Here is a 25998-nt window from a genome sequence, read left to right on the forward strand (position 1 = left end):
CCAGGAGGCTACTCTGCCGACTGCTGCATTTGCACCCAGATCAGCATAGTCAGTTCCCAACCAAGCACCTTCCAGGGCACCAGAGAACACTGTTCACACAGAGCCACTGTTGTTTGCAGCTGTCCTGAGAGAAGCAGCCACGAGCTGGAGGCAGAAGATGAAATTGTTTTTTAGTGTTGAGAAAAGACAGGTGCCAAGTGCACTGCCAGGCTAGCAGGAGCCTTGCCTTCCTGCCTCCCAGCCCCACTGCAGCATATCTGAGCAAGGGACTGGGAGTCTTCAGAGTCTCCAGTGGCCAATAGGAGGAAGCAGCTTTAACAGGCCATTACAGAAGCTGTTAAATCCCAGAGCAAGTAGGAAAGGCGCTGTGGTGGTTTCTGCTGGGTGTGGGCCAGTCAGGCCCCAACTTCCACAGTATCTACAACATCTCAGTAGTCTTTTTTTCTGGCACCCTGGGGCCACAAGAAACACCCAGATGTTTATACCTGACAGGTATTTATGTCCAAACAACATTGGTCTTTCTTATTGCTACCAGAACAAATGACTGTGTACATAGCGGCTTTAACAGCTCACATTTTCTGCTGTGCTACTGTGGAGCTCTCAGTAGCCTCACTGGGATAGTCAAGGGGTTGGCAAGATTCCTTCTCAAGACTGCAGGGGAAGTATGTTTCCTGCTTCTCTGATTTTCCATGGCATCTGCCCACACTCCTTGACTTTCTTTATCATCAAACTCAACAGCCTAGTCTCAGCATCTCCTTTTTTGACTCTGACCCCTCTTATTTCTAAGGCCTCTGGTGATGACTTCAGCTACCTTCATAATCCAGGACCATGACGCAGTCTTACCAGACCCCTCCTAGCCCCCACTCTTGGCAGTTTTAGGACAAGAGATAAAGCAGATACATGCAAGCATGGTGCTGTGTTCTGTTCATGCAAGGGCTAGGCTACCGGGAGACCAGAACATGCTGTACACACATGTACACTGCTCAAAGTTTCCTTCTAGGGAAGTCCCAACCCCACTGGGGTGGTGTGTTGGGAAAATCAGAGTTTGAGTAAAGCTCAGGGGATGTGGCTAAGTGCAATAGCAGGCAGTCTTGACCATAGTTCCTCCTGAAGCCTTCTGGGAAGGGTTGAGGCAAAGGTAGGGCTGGAAGGAATCCATGGAGGAAGTTAGGGTGCCTTCCCTACCCTCAGAATGCTGATGCCACAGCTGCCTCCCAGGGCCTGCCTGTTCAGCTATGCCTCCCTGGTCTGTACTTAACCTTCCTCCCAGACTTCCTATGTCCCATTCAGGACTTACGTAGCCAGGAAAGCTTGCCTGGTCTGCTTTTCCCATGAGTGGCTGCCCAGCAACTTCCAGGGCCTCCTAGGCAATGGTCACCTTAGGACCTATGTGTGGTACTGGTTTCTGAGGTCCAGGTCTCCTTCCCAGACCTAACAGCACTGTTTGGGGCATTACCTGAGAACATCTCAGTAGTACTATATGTGTGTGTACTTGTTCATGAGGAGGGGGGGTGCACACACGCGCATGTGCACTCTTGCATGTGTGCATGGAGTCAGAGGTCAATGTCAGAACAAATGACTTTCTCATTTATTCTGTGTCAGGTCCAGTGCTGACACAGCTGTTCTCACTTCCTCCCCTACCTTAAACTTCCCTTTCTCACAGGCTTCCCCTCCCCCAGCTACTCATCCTCCCTATAACCCTGTTATTTTGACTGTGCCCTCCCTCTCTTTGTCTTCACCTTCATCCACCCCCTATAGCAACCCTCCCCATCACTCTGCTCTGCTCCTGTTTCTCTCGTGGACAGGTCCAGTCTGATGGCCATGTTCAGTCTACTGCTTTATGTCTGTTCTGGACCCTTCCAGATGCCTCTGGCTGTCCTCGCTCTCATATCCACAATAAAAACCTTCCCCTTAACCATACCACGAAGCAGTCATAGCACCCGTTTATCCATCTGGCACCCTATTTTTTGCAATAGGGTCTCTCACTGAGCCTGGAGCAGATTTTCCAAGGCAGGTTGGCCAGCCAGTGACCTACAGGATTCTGCCTGTTTTCACATCCTCGGTGTTAAAATCTCAAGTGCTCATTGTTGCACACAGTTTGTTTGTGTTCACATGGATGTAGGGGATCAAGCGTGGGACCTTGTGCTTGTGTGGCTAGCACTTTGCCAACTGAGCTGTCTCTATTTTCCTCTCCCTGGATCTTGTACTTTGTGAGCTCACGTAAGCAGACACTCTTGCTCTTCCTCTTGGCTGTGCCTCCATCTCCTCGCACAGTGGTTGATTCACAGTCCCATCGATGAGACTCGTGGCATGAAGGAGTCTCAGCTGAGTGTGGAAGTCACAGTTACTTAGCAGCACCTTGACCATGAGCCAGAAAGTGCAGGGAGACAGGTAGCTCTTCCGGAAGCCTGAGGGTGTCAGCCCTGTGGAGCAGAGTCCTGAGATAGAAAGCCAGTGTCTTAGACTGGGCACCACCAGGGCCTCTTGGAGCCCCCTCCAAGAGACTGAAGTGCAATCTACAGATTTAGGGCCCACGAAGTTCTTTGAAATGAATTTAAATTCGTTGCTACTATTGAAAAATTGGAAGAGTTTATATAGCAGATTTCAGCATGCCTTAAAAACTCTAGAAACTCTGATACTGCCAGACCTGTGCTTCTTAATGGGAGCCTCTAGCTGGCTCCAAAAAGAGACAGTGTCAGTTCTATGTCCTCAGGCCATCCCAGACCTTCCCCTGATGTTAGCATGAAAGGTACAGTGGCCAACACTTTGTCTCACCTGGAAGCCTAAAGCCGTGTTGCCTTCCTGAGGAGCAGGCTGGGAGCTGGTGTCCAGGCCCTTATGACATACACCGCCTCACCAGGGCATCCTGGCTCTGTATGTAGGGTTGACCAGCTGGCCTGTTGCTCTGGGAGGGATGAGACCATGATGCTGAGCATCCTCAGGGGCAGGGACACTGACCTGTTGCCGTGCACAAGGATAAGGACCAGCGTCTGCTCCCTCTGCTTCCTCTCACTTTGGCCCTGGCTTGTGATTTTGTCACCATCTGTGGTGATATGAATAGAAATGGTCCCCATAGGCTCATAGGAAGTAGCACTATTTGAAAAGATTCGGAGGTATAATTTTGTTAGAATATGTCGGAAGAAATATGTCATTGGGGGTGAACTTTGAGGTTTCAAATGCTCAAGCCTGGTCGAGTATCTTGCTCTTTTCCTGCTGTCTGTGGCTCCAGATGTAGAACCCTCAGCTCCTCTCTAGTACCATGTCTGCCCACATGTTGCCATGCTTCCCGCCATGTTGATAATGAACTTAAACATCTAAGGCTATAAGCAAACCTCAACTAAAGACTTTCCTTTATAAGAGTTGCCATGGTCATAGTGTCTCTTCACAGCAATAGAACAATGACTAAGACACAATCCTGAACCCAGAGAGGCAGAGGTTAGCTCTGTGCTAATGGGAAGGGTGACTTATTTACCTTGCCAGCCCCATGAGCCCCAGATTGGATCAGAAGTAACCCTAAAAAGTCAGACTTGTCTTGTGCCTCCTGTGCTGGCAGGCCCACATGACTCTTCTGTCCCTTTAAACTGGTTTTTGGCTCACGGGTCATTGGTATGAAAATCGGCGGAAGAGGGGACCTGGACTCAGTGTCATGCTGTAACCAGTGCTGTGCATGTCTGCAGCCCTTTGTCATATGATTCCCTTTCAATCCTATGTTCCCAGTGCCCCAACAGGGATGGTGCACAGGAGGACACTTCCGGCAACTCTTGGCACTGTCCTCACTGCCTTAGTCCGCGACTGCTGTGATGTCCATGTTATTACTTCTCCACTTGCCGTACATAGACACCTGTTTTTGCATATATCTCTGTGGTGATTAGTATGGATTGAGACTTGTCCAAGCATTTAGTGACTGTGCTTCCTATTGTGTGTTCTCCTCAGTGATCTGTGTATTAGTGAGAATTAAGGTTTTGGTTAGAGGTGCATGAATCTATAAATGTGGTAGGATTAACAATGTCCCTGCCCTGGTCATTGCAAATGCTTTCCTTGTGTGTTTCTCATGGGTAGCCACAAGCATGGGCCCACGTGTGTGGCTTTCTGTTCTTTGGAGAGTAGGAGAGTGGTTCTACATGGCCCTTTGACATCTAACCCAGTCTTGCTGTCTCACATAGAGAGACCTCCCCAGAAAGCAGGGCCACAGGCAGCCGATGTTACTAGGAGAGAGGGTCCCAATGCCCCTCTTTCTGAGCTGCCACTCAGTGTCCTCTGACCTTGGGGGCCCTTGCTACTGTCTTGGCTTAGACAGCATGTCAGAGCCAAGGTTTGTGAGTCTCCCCTGCATGGAAGCAGACTTTGTAGGCTCTGCCTCACATGTACCACTGCCCCTGTGCATGTGTGCATGAGGATGGTGGCCAGAGCCAGCTGTTCCATCTTTCTGACTCAGAGAATCTAAAAATACCTTGGAATGGGTGTTTGGAGGGAACTATGATCAACCTGTGAGTGTTAAGCTCTCAGGAGTCAGCGTGTGTGGGTTTGAACTGCATTTCCCCCAGAAGATGCAATCATCTCCGCAGTACAGATGGTGGTCCTGCCCCCTGCAGTAGCCTCCTAGGTGTCTTGTCTAATAGTCCTGAGCCAGGGTGAGGATGCTTCCTCCACCACTAAGCATGGCTGTCCCAGGCTTTTGCCGTTCGGCTGCTGCCCCTTGGTATTGGTAGGAAGGGCTTCCAGAATGGCAAATACATCCTGAGCCAGTGCCAGAAACAGGGTTCTCATGCCCTCTCAGCTCCATGAGTGTTTTCCCAGTGAGGTGTGCTCATTCATACACCAGATGCTCAGTAGAGTCTGTACTGGCTCACACATGAGTCTAGATGAAAGGCTAGTGCCAGGTCAGCAGGGACCGTAATTGATTTTGAATTGCTGTGGATTGAAGCCTCTCAGAAGATGAGCACGTGAGCCTGGCCTTGAGGGTGAACAGGATTCTGCAGTGGGGATAGAGAATGAGAGAGGGAAGGAGAGAAAGAAGAGATGGGCAAAGAAGGGAGAGAAGGAGAAATTACTCCAGGCATCGTGATCAGAGCACAGGAGGTGACTTCCCGTTGGTATCCAGGCAGCTGCAGCACAGAAAAGGGGAAGAGCAGGGTAGAACCACAAAGAGACTGAGCAGCAGCAAGAGGCCTGGAGGGAAGACTAAAGAGAAAGGGTCTCTGAAGGCTGCTGCTTAGCAGGGTGCCACTTCCACAGCTACTGAGGACAGTGAACCAGCAGGAGCACTGTGCCTGGCCGATGCTGGCCGCCAGTGAAAATGGGCATCATTATGCTCTGATTTGGTTGGCTGGAGCATGTGGAGATGTAGTGTGCTGCTTAGACGGGAGGGACACTGCCGCTGGTGTCCCTGGGCTCCTTCAGTTAGCAAGTGCCAATGGCATGCTACCACATGGCAGCAAAGTGGACATAGGAAACAGACTCTGGCTGGTGGCATCCCAGATTCTGTAGGTACAGAGATGATCATCAGTGCAGGAAAAATGTGACTCATGGTTTCCTCAGGTTGATTTGTGATCAGTGACTTTCATTGGGGAACTGGCCTTCTCATAGTGACAGTGTTTATGTCTGTTTCCATTCCAGATGCCATAAGGCTTCTGAGCTGCTTGAGACTCAGCCTTGGTGGCCAGAGGCTCCCAACACACGTGTGTGTTTGCAGCTTCAGGAAACTGCTCCTCAGCCTGTGCCCATCCTGTTTGGCTGCCTGGCTACCATGGAGGCCCCAGAAGTCCCTGTGGGCTCCCTGATTGACTTTGGGACTGAACCACCTACCTCTCCTCCCCTGGAGGCAGCCCCTTCAACACTCCAGGACCCAGATGGCTCCTTGGGTGACGGTGCATCTGAGAGTGAGACCACTGAGTCTGCAGACAGTGAGAATGACATGGGCGAGTCACCCTCACACCCGTCCTGGGACCAAGACCGCCGCTCTTCCTCCAATGAGTCCTTCTCCTCCAATCAGAGCGCTGATTCAGCCCCAGATGAGGAGACCCTGGCACTTCGAGAGTTCATGCGCAACTACGTAGAGAAGATCTTCTCTGGAGGGTAGGCCCTTTGTGGGAAGAAGGGTGGACCCTCTTTGGGATGGAGGGTAGGCCCTCTGTGGGTTGGAGGGTAGGCCCTCTGTGAGATGGAGGCTAGGCCCTTTGTGGGATGGAGACTAGGCCCTTTGTGGGAAGGAGGATGGGCCCTCTTTGGGATGGATGGTGGGCCCTCTGTGAGATGGAGGGTAGTGAACCCTCTGTAGAATAGAGGGCGGACCCTCTTTGGAAAGGGGATTAAACCTTCTTTGGAATGCAGGGTAAGCCTTCTAAGGATACTAGCCTGCTGTCAAATCCCGGGGACCTGCTTCCTACTGTAGGCCATAGTGGCTCTTGGCCATCCTAGGCTCCCTATAGAGTCACCTTGTGAGGTTTTAAGAAGTTTCAGTCCTGGGGGTTGGGAACTTAGCTCAGTGGTAGAGTGCTTGCCTCACAAGTGCATGGTCCCAACTTGGTCCTCAGGGATAAAAGGTAAAGACTTCCCAGTCCTGGACTCTACCAAAGACAAACTAATACCTGTTCCCTGGAGCAACAGGTCACATACCTACAGGCTGCCTGGACTGTCTAGGAAACAGCATATTGACAGCTCTTAGGTGGGATGCCAGCACCAAGGGTGTCATGGAGGAAGTGGTCTGCAGCCTGGCCAGGCCCATGTTCTCTGCTTATCCTAGTGGTGCGGGAACACAGACTCAGAATAGCCAATTCATCCATTTCCCCTTCATTTTCTCACTTCATGAGTGGCTCTGCCTAGGCCTCATGGGGACCAAGGAAGCGATAAGAGGCTGTCTACCATGGTGCCTTCAGTAGCCTTTATGGCATGGGCTGTGCCCTTTTTGCCACACAGGCAGAGGACGCTGTAGAGAAACCATGATAAACTCTATTAGTTGTTGACATATGTCATTTCATAATTTTCTCTGTGTATTCTTTTTTCCTAAGGGTATTGAGGATTGTCTTAGTTACTTTTCTATTGTGAAGAGTCACCATAACCAAGGCAACTTATAAAATAAAACTTTTATTTAGGACTTACAGTTTTAGAGGATGAATCATGACAACCATGATGAGGAGCATGGCAGCAGACAGACAGGCATGGCACTAGATCTGAGCATTTATATCTTGATCCATAAACACAAGGCAGAGAAGGATAACTGGGAACGGTGTGGGTTTCTGAACCTCAAAGCCCACCCCCAGTGACACACCTCTTCCATCACGGCCATGCCTCCTAATTCTTCCCAAACAGTTTCACCAACTGGGGACTAAACATTTAAATGTGTTAGCCTATGGGGCCATTGTCATTCAAGCCAACGTAGAGATAGAATGTCCAGGCCTCATACATGCTAGACAAGTGCCTTATTGTTGAGCTATTCCCATAGCCACTCTGCATTCGTGTGTGTGTGTGTGTGTGTGTGTGTGTGTGTGTGTGTGTGTATGTGTATGTGTGTAGCTGGGTCTGGCCTGTGTAGTTATGCCTGTGTATGCAGGTATGCATCCCTGTGAGTGTGCAGAGACCAGAGGTTGATGTTGGGTATCTTCTTTATTCTCTCTTCACCTTTTTGAGAAGTCTCTTCTGAACCTGAGGCTCCTTGGTTTGGCTGGTCTGACTGGTCAGTGAGCCCTCAAGATGCTCCTGTGCCTGTCCCCAGCCCTGGAGTTACAGGTGCATGCTAGCTTGTCTAGCTTTTATGTGGGTGCTGGGATCTAAACTCAAGTTCTCTGTTTACCAACTGTGTCCCTTCCACAACCCTTCTCTCTGTGGGGTTCCACTCTGCACCCCCAGCTCCACTGACACCTGTCATACTTTGTTGTTGCTTTGGCCTCCCATAGCCACTCTGCATTCGTGTGTGTGTGTGTGTGTGTGTGTGGTGGGAGGGAACAACTTTAGGAGTCGGTTCTCACTTTCCACCTTGTTGAGGCAGGGTTTCTCTTGCTATGCTGCTGCATGGCTCATTATAGACTAGCTGGCCCATCAGAGCCAGCTTTTCACATGGGTTCCAGGAATCAAACTCAAGTCATCGTGCTTGCCCAGTAGTAAGTACCTTTATCCCCTGAGTCCTCTCCTGGCTCTCTGTTGTGGTTCTTGAAGGAGTAGGGTAGGGTACCAAGAGCAGAGGCCCGGGATACAGATGCTGGGTTAGAATATGGCCTGAGCACGGATATCTCTGGGTGGGCCCCCTAGCTCTGCCTGTCCACGTCACTGTTAAGTGGTACCTCAGCTGGGACAGGGAGGTAGGTGCCAGCCCAGAATCTGAAGGTCCTGGGTGTAGCACTGAGATGTTAGAAGCTACATCAGCATGCCAGAATTTAGGGTCTTTACGGACCAGCCACATCCGCATTTCCTGAGTGCTGGAAATGCAGAGCTTCAAGCACTGCAGCTCCTCTGGGTGTGTACCTGGATTTTGTCAAGCCTGTCTTGTGGGAGACAGTCTGCCCACAGCTATAGTTTTGAGGTTTATGGCTTGATGGTCCACTCTCATTAAAAGCAATACAAATGTTTGCTTGTTGGTCTACAGCTGGGGCTCATCTGGCAAAGTGCTTGCCCAGTGTGCACAAAACCCTGATTTAATACCAAACAATTCATAAACCAAGCATGGTGGCATATATTAGTGATTCCAGCACTTGGGAGATGGAGGCAGGAGAATAGAGAGGTCAAGATCATCCTTGGCCACATAACAATTTGAGACAAGACTATTATAAAGACTCTTATCTTAAATATGTATATAATATATAAATTGTAATATTAATTATAATATTATAATTATGACAGTAAATATATATTTATAATATTTTAGACATTATTTCTTATAATTAATATATTAATATAGTATGTTAATATATATTTTATATGATTGATAATATTATTATTGTCTGGTGACAATCCCATAAGTACAAATGACATAAGCTGGCCAGTATCTAGCCTTCTGCTCCGTTTTCTTCTTTAAATTTGAGGAAAATGTTTGACTGCTCACAGGGAGGACTTGGACCAGGAAGAGAAGGCCAAGTTTGGGGAGTACTGCAGTGGTGAAGACGGGAAAGGCCGTGAGTGGTTCGCACGGTTTGTGAGCGCACAGGTGAGTGCAAGGTGGGCAAAAAGGACCAGCAACCTGGCCAGCACCACCACGGTGAAGAGAGCAGAGGGCGTAAGCCGGTAGAATGAGGCCAGAGACAGCTGGGGCAGCATAGAAAGGCTACCCCTGACTGGAAGGAGTGAGAACTATGGCAAGCTCCACATTTCTATTTCGGAGGCAAGCATGTGGGCTCTGTCCATGCGTGTTTTTTATTAAATAACCCATAGTATTCAAATTTTGTCAAAACATTTCAAGGTTGTGAAAGGCAGGTAAAACCTGATGTATTGCGAAAGCGTGGGAGAATCCCATCTTGCATATTCCCATTATAGGGATGTATTCTTCTTAGAGAAGTTAGAGAATGCAGAAAACAGTAATTAGCAAAGCCCGGAACAGCCTGTTGTCGCCTGGGGTTCTTCTATTGCACCGTACTTCTCCCCCATGGAGAAGCTTTACGAAATCCTGTGAGGACAATGCAGGAGAGCACCTTCTGGGCTCCAGTGCTGAGTGCCTGTGTCCTGCCCAGAGACCTGGCAGAAGGGAAGCAGCCATTGGGGCCCATCTAAGAAGCGTGGAGAAATGCAGAGTGACAAGCATCCAGCCTTGCTGAACTGCTGCGTGTCACCAGGTCTTGCTGATTTTCCTGGTTCTTTCTGCACAGCGCTGCAAATCCAAGTGTGTGTCTGAGCCAACCTTCTACCGCCTGGTGCAGTCCTTCGCAGTGGTGCTGTTTGAGTAAGTGATATCCTCCCCAGAGCCTCCTGTAGTTGTCCGTCCCATTTTTCCCACCCGTGATGAACCAGCTGTAATGGCCACACCAGCTGTTACCCTCTTTTGGCTAGAATTCATGACCAGCATCTTCTGGGCTCCCTCCTGCCTTGGCGGGAGATAGGGTTGTTCCGTTTGCCCTTCTCATTCACAGTGCAGCATCTGTAACTGGACTAGTATGATTTCCTCTTTTTAAAGCTTCTTTCTCTCCATTTGTTGGCTAAGTCGAATGGCTGTGTGAATATTCCATTAACGTTTGGTTATAATCTTCAGCATACCACGGTACAGTAAGAGCGGCCCTTTGCATTTGTAGAATGCCACACAGTATGTCACTTTCTTGTATACAATAGTTTGTTACGGTTTTCAACAAGTGACACAGAAAACTTGTGTATTTATCTACTGTGGTTCACAAGTGCTACCCCTGGACCTGGGGTCTTGTGAATTATGTGTATTCCTACCCCACCAAATCTCTGAGTCTGAGCCTGGGGCTGTCCAGTGGTGCGTGTCCTAACAGCCCTCCAGGATATCTGACTTCTGAGCTTGTATGTGAAAGACAAAAGACACATCCTGATGACCCCTGAGAAATAGGGGCAATGACAAAATGATCTTTGTCATTGGTGTGGACCAAAGCTTGAGGTGACTTCTGGTCCTGACCCTGCTGGGGTGCACTGGGCTGAGCCTCCTGGGCCTTGATTTGATCTTAATGTGAAAGCTGAGAGCCACAAACACCTTCCCACACCTAGAGCCAGGCTATGCACCTGCAATGGCTCTCCTGACTGTATGCTTGCATGTTCCTGTCACTGCCTGGCAGTGTCTTGGTACTGATGCTTCTGCAGCACTTTGGTCCTGCTCCATCAATTTACAGTGGTGCCTGGTTATGGCGCACGCCTTTAATCCCAGCACTCAGGAGGCAGAGGCAGGCAGATCTCTGTGAGTTCAAGGCCAGCCTGGTCTACAGAGCAAGTTCTAGGACAGCCAGAGCTACATAGAGAAATCCTATGTCAAAAAACCAAAACAACAACAAAAACCAACCAAACAATCAAAAACAAAAAGCAAGTATGCATGGGAGTCAGGTAGTGGGGCTCTAGCCTGCCAACCTTGCTTCTATCCCAGGTGTCACCAGATGGACGACTTCGGGCCTGCTAAGAACCTCATGACCATGTGCTTCACCTACTACCACCTGGGTGAGTAAGCCTGAGCAGAGCAGCCTCCCTAGAGTGAAATTATGTGCTGTGACACGACATGGAGGGAAGCTTTGTCTAGAACCAGCCTTCTCTCCTGCAGTCCCTGGGGCACCTTCAGGCACTCTCCCTCTCCTGCCCATGCTGCAGATCTCTTCTTACTCCCTTTCTCTCCTCTTTTAAGGCAAACCACACCTGCTCCCTACAGAGCCCAGGGAGAAGCCAGCTGGCAGCATTGACTCCTACCTGAAGTCAGCTAACAGCTGGCTGGCTGAGAAGAAGGACATTGCTGAGCGTCTGCTGAAGAACACAGAGAACATGAAGGGCTTCTTTGGGGGCCTGGAGACCAAGCTGAAAGGGCCGCTGATCAGGAAAAACGAGTGAGTGTGAGCTCGAGCCTGAGCTTGTGTGGAGGCAGATTTTGGGGAAGCAGGTGGCCTGCCTAGTATTGGCCCCACAGCGCTTTAGAGTCACACAACTGTCAGCTCAGCATGACTCTACACTCCCAGAGCTTCCCATGGTTTCCACATGCTGTTTGCTGGCTGACACACTGGAGTCCAGGAACCGTGTTTCTGGGGATGATGGGAGCATATGGCTTTGTCATTTTGCAATAGGGAAACCATACTCTCTGCCACTCCCCTTCCTCCTATTGCTGTCATGCAAATTCATGTGAGTGAGATCAGGAAGGCCTTGGCCATTGCCTCTAGGAGAGGCTGCTCTGACAAACAGTACTTTTTTGTTCGATTTTGTTTTGTTTGTTTGTTGTTTGAGACAGGTTCTCTATGTAGTTCTGGCTGTCCTGGACCTGGCTATGTAGCAGGCTGGCCTTGAGCTCATCTTCCTGCCTCTGCTTCCCAAGTCTTGGGATTAAAGTCACGAGTACCACACCTGCCCCAGAGGGCTCTTGGGATGGTTACACTAGTCATAGGAGTGCTGAAGCTGAGACACCACGATGAGGGGGCACAACAGTACAGAGGCAACCATCCATCCAGGCCCCTGCAGTACCTGAGGCCTGGTTATAGTCAGGATACACAGCTTGTCCCGGTTCACACAGAGGGCTCATAGAAGATGGTGCTATGCAGTCTCGGCACCACAGGCCTCAGTCCCTAGGCCTGTCATTTGCCACTGTGGCACTGATTCCAACCTCTCTTCAGAGGAGCCACACAGAGAACAGGGCAGCATCTGACAGGAAGTGTGGCATGGGCCACCTTGTCACTGCTTTGATCTCTCTCCCTCCAGGGAAGACGAGAACAAACCCAAGGACAGACAGCTGAAGACTGGTAAGAACACAGCTCTCTGGGCCGTCCAGGAAGTGGGGCCCTGGAGAGGTGGGACCTATGGCGTGGTGGAACTTGGGGGGTGCTTTGGCACGGTGGAACCTGGGGATTGATACCTGGGGTAAAGGGGTGCCTGTGAAGGAAGGCAGGGCCTACTTCTCTGGCCTTGTACCCAAGACATACCACCCAGGACTCTTAAACTGGCCCACCATTAACCATCAATAGGAACAAGGAAGTTGCACATAAAAGGGCTTTGCTGGAGGGCAGGCTGTGCAGAAACTAAACCCTCCACCTCAGTGAGTTACGGGAGGTGCCACTTCATGGACCACACTGGGAAGAAGCCCTAAGCTAAGGATGACCAGGAGATTTCTGGAATTAGGACAGTATATCTTGATGACTTCTGGGAGACCACAGTGTCTGCTGAGTGTCCATAGGATCTCCCAACATGGGGTGTCCAGCCCAGGCTGCCCTCAGATCTCCTTACTCCCGCAGTGACTGTGATCAGCCCCGAAGATGAACAGAAGGGGGAGAAGGTTTACCTGTACACGCATCTGAAGCAGCAGCCCATCTGGTAAGGCCCACCCACATCCTGCCCCAACTGACCTGGCCTAGCTGCTGCCCAGCCCCTCAGCTGCCTATGTCTCCATAGCGACCATCCTCACCTCTAGGGTAGTCACAGTGAGAGAACAGCTGCCAGCTCGTGTTAATAGGGATGAGAAGGCATCTGACTCTCCATGGAGGTGGGAAGGTACAGTGGCATGGCCATTGTGGGAATGCCGGACAGCGCCTCAGGGGCTAACAGAGTAGCCGTGTGACTAGCCATTCCATTGTGGGTTCATGCATGTACCTCTGCAGAAATCTGTATGAAGCTTACAGTGCACTGATCAGAGCAGTCACAAATGGGCAAGGCTAGCTGCCTGAGTAGGCATGTCGTCTTTCTGCACCTGAATTGTGGAGTAAGCCTGCACACAGATCACCACACAGTGACCCCCCATCTCAAGCCGTTGAAGGCAGGCACAAAAGACCATGAGTCATCTCATCCTGTTTGTGCAGAATGCAGGGAACATAAAGCCACAGTAGATAAGCGGCAAGAGCGATGAGTGATTGTTGTGGGCTCCTTTAGGGGGCTGCAGAAGTGCCCTGGGGCTAGACAATGGGGAGCGCTACACAAGTGAATACAATGAGAAATCACTGAGTTGCACACCTCATTTATTTCTTTATTTAACTTTCTAAGTTATTATTTGGAGTGTATTGCTTGCATGTATGTCTCTGCACCATATGTGTGCCTGGTACCCTTGGAAGCTAGAAGTGGGCCTTAGATCCCCTAAAACTGGAGTTGCAGATGATTGTGGGCTGCCATGTGTGAGTTGGGAATCAGCACCCTGGTCCTCTGGAAGAGTAGTAAGTGGTCTTAACCACTGAGCGCTAGAAGTAAGATCTCGTGCAAGGGTCTTCACCTGGGCACCTCAGGAAGGGATTCAGGTGGTCACTACACTTTCAGGTCAGTTCTTGAAGTATGCTGTGAAGCAGGGCTGCCTTGTACACTTGGCCTGTCCTGGCCATGTTGGGATGCAGCCAGGGACCCTTGCCAGAACCAGTACAAGGCTGTTGGAAGCCTCTAGCCATAAATCTTGAGTCATATCTTTTCTGAATATATCATTGTGCTACCATCACCAGCCGTTAGCACAAAACAGACCAAGACAGTAGCCGTTAGGAGCTCTGGCAGCACTTAGTGTTGCATGGAGCCCTGAGGAGCCAGCCATTTCCCATTCTCTCATCAGTGAAGAGCAACTCTAGCATGTAGTAGAATGTATCAGCATGGCTCCTCCCTCAAAGGTTACAGTCCAGCAAGGGCATGCGAGAAGTGTGACTGAGAAATGCAATGGGAACCACCGGGGCAGGAGGCTGGGTAGAGGCTAGCGAGGTCAGCATAGGGAGGCTAGACCTGAAACCAACTGGAGACACTGTTCAGCCGAGAGGTGAGGGCCTCACTGGGGCCACATTACCCCAGTCGCTGTGCTGGACCCTTAGGTACCTGGACCTGGTGTAACAAAGGGTCTAGACACTGGGTCACGTGGTCTCTGTTCTCCCACACGCTATGCTGAGTAGTAAAAACTGCCTGTGGCAATGACATGTGCAGTTGCAACACAGGCCACAGGCCACCCCTAATTTTCCAGCTTCCATGTTTCTGTGGCTATGTTCCTATAACTGCCATGGTGTGTGGCTTCTGGGTTCCTATGTTGGTGAGGAGATCCTGCTTAGCAAGAAGGGGTCTCGTTGTCCACTTTCCCTTGGAAGCCCACTGCTGCCTGCCTGAGCAGCTGAGCAGGCTGGCTTGCTCCACCCTCCCTCAGGCCTCTTCAACTCTTCTGTCCCCTGCCAGAACAATGTTTTCTTCACCTCTCAGACTTCTCAGACACAAAATGGGAAGCTGTCACTCTTGGTGTGGAGGGTAGGAAGGGCGTACCTCCTCCTGGGTAGATCTTTACCCTTGTCTCATCTTGCAGGCACACACTGAGGTTCTGGAATGCAGCCTTTTTTGATGCTGTCCACTGTGAGAGGCGGAAGCGATCCCCCACCACCAGGTATGAGCCAAGAGTGTCCCCTCCAGCCTTGGGAGAGGACCAAGTCTTGGCTCACTCTCCCAAGTCCTTGGGAGCCAGCAAGATGGCTGAACTGCTGTTGGGTTCTTCCACCCATGTGTCCCAGAGCCCTGCAAGCTGCCTGAGGGGTTAGTGCTCACAGCTTTGGGGGTGGGATGCTCAGCTTGCATGGTGCTTTCTGTTCTGGGGCTCTGGCATGACATGGCCTGATCCTCCTGAAAATGCCACCTCTGCCCAAGAGAGAACACTGGCCTCCACTCCACCCCTCCATCCACTGCTAGCATCAGACCTGGCAGTGTAACTACCCCCTGGGCCCATAGCTGCAGCCTAAGCAGACCTTCCCAGCCATGCCCATGCTAGTCCTGCACCTCCGATGCCCTTTGGGACTCTGTTCAGAAGGCATGGAAAGCAGGGAAGGGCTTGTCCCCAATACCACAGAGGCTCTCTTTGGGAGCAGGCACAGGTTGCTAACCACTCCAGTTGGCTGCACTGCAGCAGCTCCTGTGGAAGGACGGCCAGCCCTACTGGCCCACAAGTGTGGGGCTTTGTAGCCAGTAACTCAGAGCTTGGATTAACTATCACGAGGGAGGCCCTGTGTCTTTGCTGTGTTTGAGAGGGAGCAGATGAGCAGAGCACCATCTGGTCGAGGCTCCTCTGCTGGAAAGTGGTTATTTGAGGTAGTGCCCTTCCTCAGAGGAGCAGCTGAGGCCAGTGGAAATGAGGAGGCTTGCCTCAAGTCCCATGATCATCTGTTGGGACTGTTTGCTGGGGAAACCGAGGGAGCATGGGGTGGATAAGGCCCTAGACTTCTAGAAGACCCTGGGGAGAATTCCACTCTGTCTGGAGACTGGGCAGCCTCCAGGTGCGCCATTGGCTTCTCACTGAGCTCTCCCAGCACCTAGGGATCCATCTGTTCTGGGTTCCCTGTCTCTCTCTGTCCTCTCCGCTCCCACCTAGAATAATCCTCTCTGCTTGTTCTTTTCCATCCACATATCTTGCATGACTTTGACATGTGCCTTTGTTTACCTGTTTCTGCTGCCGCTCCAGAGGGGATGCTGGAGAGCAGGAGGAGAAGAGGTGTGTGTCCACGTGACTTCGTTCCATTTTACAGCTCTGGGGTTCCTTCCAAGGCCACTGCCAGGAGGGGAGGGTGTCTTTGGGGAGGCATGCCCTGTGCTAGGTAGGCTGGTGACAGGGCCTAACCCAAGACAGATAGAGCTTGCCAGGGTCAGAGCACCCTAAGATAGTTAGAAAACAGGACACTGTGAGCCACCCCAAGAGGCACACATGGGCAAAAGACTGCTAGCCCTCAGGGGCATGGCACTCTCATGGACCCCTCTGTACCTGGGCCAGACACAGGAATCCCACAGGTGTGGAAATGGAGGATGGATGTGGAAAAGCTGTCCTGTTTCCAACTCCTCCCACTCCCACTGGAGGGACGTGCTACCTGGTCTAGGGTCACATAGAAGGACCCCCTCTCCTTCAGCCACTGGGTAATCAGAAGAGCTGGGGTGGTCCCTTGAAGCAAAGATGGACTGCCTGCCTTTGAACCTGCAGGGGTCTGGCTCATGTGTCCCAGAAGTCTCTGCGACATTTTTAGAGTAAAAGCTGTGCCCAATCACAAAGAGCTGTGAACCCAGATGGGTTTCTCTGGAGCCTGAACACACATGTTTCATGGCAATGGTTCACAGCTCTTCTGCTCTGATGCCCCTTGATACTGTGACTTCACAGTAGCTGTGAGGGGTATTCAGGTCTGACATCCCACTCGCAGTGTCAGGGACCCATACCCCCATGTTCTCTCAGAGAACCCTGTGACAAGCCAGTTTCCTAGGAACAACGTGGGTCTGAAGATGGGCATTGTCACAGTCCACCCCCACCTCCCATCCCAGACACCTGAGCTGGTCCATGCTACTGGCTCAGCGACCTGTTCTGAATCCAGCTGAAGGAGCTTCCACCCAACTAGGCCTCACAAGCCACCTCAGTGGAGCCCAAGCTGCCAACTGGTCAGCACAGGCCTCCTGGAGAGTAGCTGGTGTCACTCAAGTTCCCCAGCCTCCAGCAGCTGTCTTTCCCAGTGTCCCCTGCTAACAGCAGATTCCTTTCCGTCGCCTAGTCCCAGAGGTTCCAATCAAGTACAGAACGCACACATGCACACACATATGCATGCACTCATGGGGAGAGAGTGCTTAGATTGTGATAGATGTTCCATGTGTAGGTCATTGCAGAGGCCTGAACTCAGCTCTTAGGAAGCAACTAGATAGAAGGCACCAGCCAGGCCAAGTTGCTCATGACCTTCTACTCTTCTTTCAGAAGTCGGGTGACAGCTCAGTTTTTTAGTCCTGCCTGCAGCAAGGAGAATCACTTCCTTATGGGGTCGGGTATAAAGGATCAGAGCTGCTATGCTGCCCAACTCAGTGGTTTACTGTGCACATCTGTACATGGCAGGCCGCTGGTGGTACAGGGTTGTGTGTACCTAAACAGCCTCAGAGCAAGTGTTGGAAGGCTGCACCATCCTCCAGTGCATTCTGGGATCTCGATAGGTGTGCTGCCTGAGCCTGCAGAGGGTGCAGGTGAACTCCACCCTGCTGAGCTGTGGCAGTCAGTGGCCTGGGCCAGGAAGAGCCAGGCCTGGGCTTTCGTCCCTTTGTTTTGTTCTCTCCCTTCCTTCCTTCTGCTTCTCCACGACTGACCTCTCCGTCCTCCATGCTACTTCTCTCCCTGTGCTCTGATCTTTCTCTCCACTTTGCTTTAGTTAGAGTCATCCATCCTGAAGCTTTTCTTTGGAGGAAGTGGGCCAAAGTGAGCTCCCCTCCCATGGGAAGCCGTGTATTTGTCCTCTGAGTACCAGGGTCTAACTTCACATGGGCAGTGAGCATAGACACAGGGGGCTGCTGCGCCCTCTTAAGGGTTGTCCAGGAGCCTTACCAGGAAGGGGAAAGCCAGAGTGATGGGTGGCAGGCAACAGTCTTGCTGTGTTAGTGGCAGAGGTGTTAGTATAGGCACTTTTCTCTCCTACTCCTGGGCCTTTCCTCTACACAGGGCAGGTGGATGCTTAAAAGAATACTCCAATCTTACCCAGGTACCCACCCCATGCCACCTGTCGTTCTTAGAGACTGCTCACAACCCCATTGGCTTTAGAGTTTGGGCTGGCTTCATGATGGCCACGTGGTCACAGACCAGTGCCAGGAAGCCTGTAGGCAGAGTGTCGAGTGACTGTCTCCTCCATGGTGGGAAACAGTCATGGTGGAGACTCCCTGTGATTCTGTGCAGAAAGTGTGGCTGTCATATATTCCCAAGCTCCTCATTCCTGGGCCTCCTGTAGATGCTGCCTTTCGCATATGGCCACAGGACACCAGGCAAGGCCCTACACTCCCTGAATTTCCTGACCCGTTAAGTGGACCAAGTCCTCAGGACTAAGAACCTCCCAGGTCTCCAGGACAACCGGGTGTTGTTATCTTTGTGGTTCTTCATCTTAGGCAGGGAGTAAATGCTGGTGTTTGGCAATCCCCAGACAAGTGGCAGTCTCTGGTGGAAGGTACCCCCAAGTCAGGTCCCCATGTGTCCAAGAGCCAGTGCAGACTACCAGCTCCACAGAGCAGGGTAGGGAGGGTCCCAAGCCATTCTGAAGCCCATCCTGTCCTTCCTGTGCCCACAGGGAGAAATGGTGCCACATGACCCAGGAAGAGCGGGATGACAGCCTGCGGTTCAATGAGAACATCACCTTCGGGCAACTGGGGTGAGAACCAAGCCGTGAAACCAGCCTGGGCCACCTACCAGGATGGGGTGGTGTAGCAGGTCTGATTTTTCAGGGGCACAGGGGTTGTTAGTCGGTCTTTCTCTTGATCCTGGAGTGCAAATTCCAGGTAAGAGGTATGGGTAAACTTTTCACCTGGTGCTGCCCCAGATCCCAGCCAATCCTCCAGTCTTAGAGCCCAGGGTCTTGGCTCCCTTTTCTGGACTGACAGGAGGGTAATGACCATGGGTGTTTCTCCTGCAGAACGTTCACCCACAACATGCTGGCCTTTGGCCTGAACAAGAAGCTATGCAGTGACTTCCTGAAGAAGCAGGCTGTGATTGGCAACCTGGATGAGGGTGAGCTGAGCAAGGGGTATCATGGGGAGGTGGGAGCCAGAGCAAGCCCTCTCACCCTGCCAGAGGAGGGCACCTGCCATGGAAACCTGTTTCCCTGGCTTACCTTCTTTCCCCAGTACATGGAACGTATACTCTGGCTGTATAGCTGGAAGTTGTTTCTGGTGAGGGATGGCAAGTGACAGGAGGCACAGCCAGGTCAGAAATGAACATGACTCTGTCAGTCTATCTCTTGTGCAGAGCAAAACCTTGGCCACAAGAATGTATCTTTTAGAGTGCCATCTGTCAGGGAAGGATGGTGGATAATGGGGTCCATTTCTCTGCCTCAGCAGAGAGCCTTGTGGCTCAGTGTTGTCTCAACACTGCAGCAGATTTGTGTGTCACCATTTGCTACTGGTGTTCTCCTGGGCCAAGGCCTTATGTTTAGACCTCTGTTTGATAAACCAGTGAAAGACCCCTGCCCTCGTTCCTAGCCAAGAGGAGCTGCTGCAAAGGCACAAGGGCATTTGCAGCCACCAGGAAGCCCCACTGTTATCTCCCCCTCCATGTGGCCATCAGAGCTCAACAAGCCTTCTGTTGACTGCTGGGGCCGCACTCCACACATGACACCATTCCTGTAAAAATCCGTGTTCCTCAGAGTGAGGACCCACTCCCAAGTGTGTGCTCCTTGACAAGGGCTCAGCTCTGAGCTCTGGCGAGCAGTGCCTAACTACCTGTGACTGATCGTGGCTCGAGCCAGCAGCCTCATCCCTGGCCTGAGTGTGCAGATTAGGCCAAGTCATTCCTGGCCACCAACCATCTCTTCTGGAATAATCCTGTCTTCTCTTCCAGAGCAATACAAGCTGCTAAGTGACCACATTGAACAAATGGCCACAGAATAGGAGGTCAGCACACGCCGCTCTCCCAGGAGCTGTCACCCCAGTGATGACCCTGCATGACACCAGCAGCACCCAGAGCCGCTCCTGGCTGCCCTAGAACTAGCAGTTAAAAGACTCCAGAAGCCTGTCTCCCCCTGCCTGTGTTTGCTCCCCACTCTATATACAAGGTGTCCCTTTGGTTACACAGCTAAAAATGAGGGACCGTCTACCCCCACCTGTCCTTGAGCACCAGGCTTATGAGATGAGACAGAGGGTGGAGGAGGCCATAAGCTAGGGTCCCAAAGTTCCTGCTGAGAGCCAGGGACATGCGGACATGGAGGTACAGGAGGAATACACACAGCTATAAGGTGCGAACAGAACCTCCACTGAGGGTCACAGCCTGCCACTCCCTGCCACAGGACTTTCTGGGAGCATAGCTATGTGGAGGGACTGTGAAGCCTTCCTGAAAGGTCTTGGCTACCTGCTCTTTGTCATCTCTGCATGGGGCAGGAACTAGAAATCACAGGAACTGGAAGAGAACTCAAGGGTTGTCACTTTCCTAACGGTGTGAGCATTCTGCCAGCCACAACCTTGTCTCAGACTCCAGAGTCTGTCAACAGAACCCGTGAACTGTCCACTCAACGCTGTCTGTCCTTCAGTAGCAGAGAAAATCCTTCAGTTCCCAGACAGCAACAATATATGTCATGGAGTGCAGGAAGCATGGGGGAAGGTTGTCTGCAGCGCTGGGATGACACCCTTGCTAAGAGCAACTGGTTAGAGCTGGAGCACAGAATCCATCTGACTGAGAGGAGGCCACAGGGAAGTGAAGTTGCCTGATAGCTCCAGCCCGTGCCCTTCTCCTTCTGAAAGACCCACAGGGACTTTCCTCTTCTGCACCCACATGCCAGACAAAGTCTAACCCACAGCATCCAGTGTGCTGGCTCCAGAGCTGCTGTCCCCATCTGCCCCACCAGCAGCCTAGGTTCCTTCTGTGCCAGCTACAGCCATTCTGGTCACTGACCTTGAATTCGGCCTTGCAGGCTCTGCTGTCACTCTTCATCGCCTCATTGTTCCCTGTCCCTCAGCCTTCAGTCATATTTAGTCAAGGTCTGTCTGCAAGCACAGCAATCCTCTCCTGACAGCCATGTACTCAGCTGCCGAAGGCAAGCTTTCCCTGTAGGGAATGTCTCCCTAGGATGTCCAAAGAAAAGCAGATGGGTCGAGCTCTTGAACGAGCATTTCTTGGATGTTGGGGGTGACCAAGGCCGTTCATTCATCGCAGAACAATTCAAACAAATGCTGACAGCCTGGTCAGCCCCTGATGACATAGGATGTATTGTTGGGGCCAGCAAGGACACCCACCCCAACATTAGGACCCCATAACTGTGCCTGTCTCTGCTCCTGTGCTTAAGGGAGGTGACATCAAGTGGGGTCACCCCTGCTGTCCTCTCTAGAGCCTTCCTCAACTGTACAAGCATGGCAGCCTCTCCTTGTTCCTCCCAGTCCTGCATTAGTTGAGTTCAGTGAGACTTGACTCCAGCAGCTGCGTTGTCTGATGTCTGCCTTGCCCTGTGCAGCCATGCACAGCCTTAAGGGGAAGAGCACCAATGGTTCCAGCACACAGTCTTTAGAAGTGACTTGGAGACTGTTCTACACCAACTTTTTGAGATATCCCTTCAAGGAAAAAAAGGAAGGATTGCTCTGTTATCTGTTTTGTCTGTCTTGCTCTTTATTCTTGCAGATCCAGCCCCGCAGAGTTGGGAAATTCTGACCCATGTTAGATCCACAGGCCACTGCTAAGGACTTGGTAACCCTCTGAGGACAAGGTGGTCTTTGATGGGAGCAAAGATGCAGGTGATGGAGGTGGCCCCACTATCACCTGCAGATGTCCTGTGTTGACAACTAGCCTTGATAAAGTTTCACATCTGGGAGCCTCTGGCCAGTGTCTCTGGGAGGTCACCAGTCTGCCCATGAAGTATCTTGTCTTCCTGTGGTAGCTTTCCCCTAGGGCTCACCAAGCAAGTGTGAACTGGGCTCCCTGGCAAGCACTCCTTGGCTGCCTGGCTGAGCTCACAAGCAGGTCAAATTACCTGGATAATCCCAAGCAGTATCTCCAGTCTTGGCCGGTAGTGGCCCAGATCTGTGCAGGCCCTTTAGCAACACACTCAAGCCTTCCTGGCATGTGACCTTCAGGGCTGTGAGTCTTTGTCACTCACGACAGTGTTTACCCTTACAGAAAATAGTCCCCAGTTCTGAAAACAGGCCAGTTACTGTGGCTCTGCTGCGGTCAGCTTTGTTAGGGTATTGTGGGTGTCGGTGGCAGAGCGTGGCAGCCTACAGGCTGCCTCTGCTGAGTGTCTAGCCTCAGGCAGGGCCACACACGGGTCTATTGAGAGATCTGCATTGTGCATCCTGGCACACCGTGATTTTCCTCTTGTCCAAGAAACAAAGGGTCTGAGGAGGTCAGTGTCTCAACAAGCAGACTGCGGACAAAGCTGGTGTTCAAGCTTCATCCACATAGGAAGGAAGTCTTCCTGGCTGGGCATAGTGTACACCTGTAATCCTTCACTCAGGAGGTGAAGGCAGGAGGATCAGGAGTTCAAGGTCATCCTCAGCTACACAGGGAGTTCAAAGCCAGCCTGGGCCACATGAACTCAGGGTAGCCTTAGAGCCAGTGTCCCATCTGAAGACTTAGCCTGATGCAGATGGGGTCCCACAGCCTGTCTTGTCCCCCCTCATCTGAGAGGAAGCAATCAATGCTCTGTCGGTTTCTGTAGGTCAGGGACCCTGCAGGGCCCGTGGACACAGGAGGCTCCAAGGGCAGCTTGCTACTCTAGACACCTGCCACTCCAGGTTGCTGGTGTGAGTGGCCCAAGCTTCTCTGCTGGGAACTATGAGAAGAGTAGAGGTCTAATTGTGGTGACCTTAGGAGTCCCAGGTGTAGTCTCACCTGACCTTGACCTTCCTGGGGCACGTGACTAGCTGGTTTTTCATTCTGAGCCTGCACAGCTGGAGCAGCTTTATCCCGGTTCCCAGACTGCAGTCAGACAGCCAGAAGACTCCAAAACTAGAGGATTCTTGTATGGGACACGTACAGCCTCAGGGAAACAGTAAGAGAACCTTCCTCCACAGAGATTCCTGAGTTCCAGCCTCCTGCCCCCGCTCTTCCCATCTTCCAAGTCAGCCAGCTCTACAGAGCCCTTCTAAGGGCTGAGCTGCCTAACCAGTCTATCCTTCAGATCTGTCCTCACAGCCACAGTCTCAGGCTTGTTTAGCTTGAGAAGCTGCCGGTAGATGCCCACGGAATGGGCCTCATTGACTGGACAGGCCTCTTGCGCCTGGGTTCCTGCACTCCACTCCATCAGTTTCGGGACAGGAGTATACTGTTAGGTAAGAAAATGAGTGGACCGGTCTTTTCCAGACTGCTCACATGTGGTGAACATACCCCTACTAAGGCTACCTTCCATGGCAGGTTCCTGCAGGGCCTTTATTCTGCAGTCCCCCTGGAGACTCTGGGTCAGTGTGCCACCTGCTCCTGGAGAGGGGTGGGGTCCAGGGAGTGATGTGGGCCAGTTTGCCCTGCTGCAGGGTGACAGGGAAGCTTATGCCAATGTTCCTCTGGTAGTTGGTCTGAGCTTTGAAGAACAGATGGGCACAGAGCTGGGAGCACCACCCCAAGTGGCCTATGTTCATGGGGCTCCTCGGGAAGTTGGTGCTTTGGGGGACCAGCTTCACTGTAGACTCCAGGTTCTGACAGGAAGTGGCATGAGCCCAGGTACAAGTTGTGCTCAACTTCAGAGACAGAACTTTATCCAGAAAGGACCCCTGCCCATGGAATGCCTTGGCTTGGACCCTGAGCTGAGGCTGGGCCTTACTCCTAGATGATGGCTGTGTTTATGGAAAGGAGGAAAGACACCCTGCCAGGGGGAAAAGGTTGGTTCACTGCCATGCTTGCAAGAGGCACTAGCATAGTGTCAGCTGGGGAGAAGAACGCTGGTCAGTAGCCTGAGACCGACCGTCACTTCATTCAGATTGGGGATCCCTGAGAGGGATGAGTTGGACATTTGACTGTTGGGAGCTACTAGTCTCAGACAGCAGCCATGTATCTCCATAGAGCATATGTGAGGGCCTGGACCGTCGGCTGCCTTGCTCTACCTGGTTCCCAGTGCAGTTTCTGTGGGGACTCTGCCTGCGCGGTCTGTTGTCTCTTTAGGGTTCCATACCCATTTTTTTTTTGCCAGAAGCCCTCCAGTGATGCTGTCTTTTATATGTTACACAACTTGGTGCCCTGCCAGGTCATGTTCTAAAATTAAGGTTGAGAAAGTTATGAGGTTGAGGATCTCAGGCAGGGCTGTTTCCTGTGAAGAAAAAAAAAGTGTACCTATCCATATATATAGTACCTTGACTTGTCAGGAGGTGAAAACTGAAATAAATTATCTTTGAAAAAGAAGTCATATTAACTTGTTTTCACATGTCTGTGAGGACCTCACGGAATACATAGTCACATCACGGGCTTTGCAGAAATATATAGCCCCACCCCCCGTCTAGACTCAGAAGCTGGGCCAGAGTTTGCCTGAGGACAGTGTGGCCTGCTACTTGGACATGTGGGGTACCTGATCACCACCTGTCATGTGGGGCCAAATTGGGGTCTCCCAGGAGGGAGTACTTTGGCTCAGAGAGGAGGCAGGGTCGGGGGCACCCTGATGCCAGGGGGTGATCAAGCCTGCGCTCACCCAAGTTGTCTGTGGAACAGAGTGATAAAGGACAGGGGATACCCTCTCACCCAAGAGTTCATTGATCCAAGTTTAGGACCTATCACGTTCATGGTGGCCTCATTCTTCCTAGGGAAGATCCCCCAAAGAGTGTGCCCAGGGATCACCTCACACATGCTCCTGGAGGTGCCCACCCACCCTCTACCTACCCTCGCTGTGGACCTCTGTGTATTCAAGGCCCCATAGCCATTGTATAGATCATGCCATGTGTAACGGCTGAGATCTGTGCCTGTCTGCCAAGTCTGTGTATTGAAGAGTTAAGTCCTGGGGTGCAGAGCCTGAAAATGGTCCTTGTGCAGGGGTTGGAAGGCAACCACAGCAGGGGTCCTCAGCTTACAGAAGGGGGCATTTGGGCACAGACTTCGGTGCACTTAGGGAGAACACCGTGTAGAATCAAAAGCAGACTTTGGGCATCGTGGCCACAGGAACAGGCTGCATGAGCCGGAAGCTGGACAGAGGCTTAGACTGCCCGTACCTCCCCGCTCTGGAGGAGCTAGGCCTCCAACACCTGATGTGGATGGCAGCTTCTGGGCAGGGCGGTCTATTCTTCTGCTGCTTTAGCCTCCCCGTTGGTGGTACTTGGCCAGGAAGACCCCCAAAACTAATCCACCACGCTTTAGCATTAACACATGTGGAGACTCCTGTCCCCAGATGAGGGCAGGAAACAGGCAAAGCAAGGATGCAACTGTAAGTCACATGTCTCTCACTGACACCAGGAGTAGGAGTCCGCAGAGCAGCCTGCTGTGCCGATAAGGGAAGTGAGGCTCCGGGGATCCCTGACCTGAGGACACAAGCAGAGCCCACCAGGGTCCAGGCCAGCCTAGGCCTTCAACCTGCTACTGCATCCTCTTCCTAGTCATAGCGTCCCTGCTGCTGTCCCTTGAGGTCCTCCAGGGGGATCTCCTCCACAGAGTCTGCCTCGCTCTCCTCCTCGTCTTTTCCCTGGCGTGCCACGGTGCTCTGAACACTCTGAATGACGGAAAGAAAAGTCACAGCTGCAGCTTCCAAACCAGGAGCAGTGGTGATGAGGAACTGGACAGGTGACTCTCCTGTACCACTATAAGGAGTGACTATGGCCATGAGCCACGTAGTAGGTGAGGCTAAGAGAGGGCATGACTACCGGCCAGCCACAGAGTGCATTGGAGAAAGCCCAATCTCTTTACCGTGCTTAGAAAAGACCTTCGTGAAGCTCAGTGACAACCCTTGGCCATGTCCACCCCCTCTCACTGTCCCCCTCCCTCATAGTGTCCCCTTCCCTCACAGTGTCCACCCCCTCACAGTGTCCCCCTCCCTCACAGTGACCACCCCCTCACAGTGTCCA

General features: G+C 51.8%; 2 protein-coding genes across 4 annotated transcripts in view; one reads left to right on the forward strand and one right to left on the reverse strand.

Moving 5' to 3' along the window:
- Positions 1 to 21834, forward strand: part of Kiaa0513 (KIAA0513 ortholog) — a 52424-nt gene extending 30590 nt beyond the window's left edge. For 2 of the 3 annotated variants that reach the window (XM_026778702.1, XM_005345764.3), the window contains exons 2-13: positions 5617 to 6075; positions 9037 to 9136; positions 9792 to 9865; positions 11012 to 11082; positions 11264 to 11459; positions 12319 to 12359; positions 12849 to 12927; positions 14864 to 14941; positions 16007 to 16036; positions 18615 to 18695; positions 18957 to 19051; positions 19880 to 21834. In XM_026778702.1, the coding sequence (XP_026634503.1) occupies positions 5747 to 6075; positions 9037 to 9136; positions 9792 to 9865; positions 11012 to 11082; positions 11264 to 11459; positions 12319 to 12359; positions 12849 to 12927; positions 14864 to 14941; positions 16007 to 16036; positions 18615 to 18695; positions 18957 to 19051; positions 19880 to 19929 (1224 nt within the window). In that variant the 5' untranslated portion in view covers positions 5617 to 5746 and the 3' untranslated portion in view covers positions 19930 to 21834. The remainder of the gene's footprint in view (positions 1 to 5616; positions 6076 to 9036; positions 9137 to 9791; positions 9866 to 11011; positions 11083 to 11263; positions 11460 to 12318; positions 12360 to 12848; positions 12928 to 14863; positions 14942 to 16006; positions 16037 to 18614; positions 18696 to 18956; positions 19052 to 19879) is intronic. The other variant, XM_005345765.3, reaches the window with a different exon arrangement.
- A 2038-nt stretch (positions 21835 to 23872) lies between these two features.
- Fam92b (family with sequence similarity 92 member B) overlaps positions 23873 to 25998 on the reverse strand; it is a 12484-nt gene continuing 10358 nt past the window's right edge. The window contains exon 9 of the mRNA XM_005345766.2: positions 23873 to 25646. Coding sequence (XP_005345823.1) covers positions 25530 to 25646 — 117 coding nt within the window. The 3' untranslated portion in view covers positions 23873 to 25529. The remainder of the gene's footprint in view (positions 25647 to 25998) is intronic.

This window comes from Microtus ochrogaster, chromosome 4 (assembly GCF_000317375.1).
Source record: "Microtus ochrogaster isolate Prairie Vole_2 chromosome 4, MicOch1.0, whole genome shotgun sequence".
Classification (NCBI taxonomy): Eukaryota; Metazoa; Chordata; class Mammalia; order Rodentia; family Cricetidae; genus Microtus; species Microtus ochrogaster.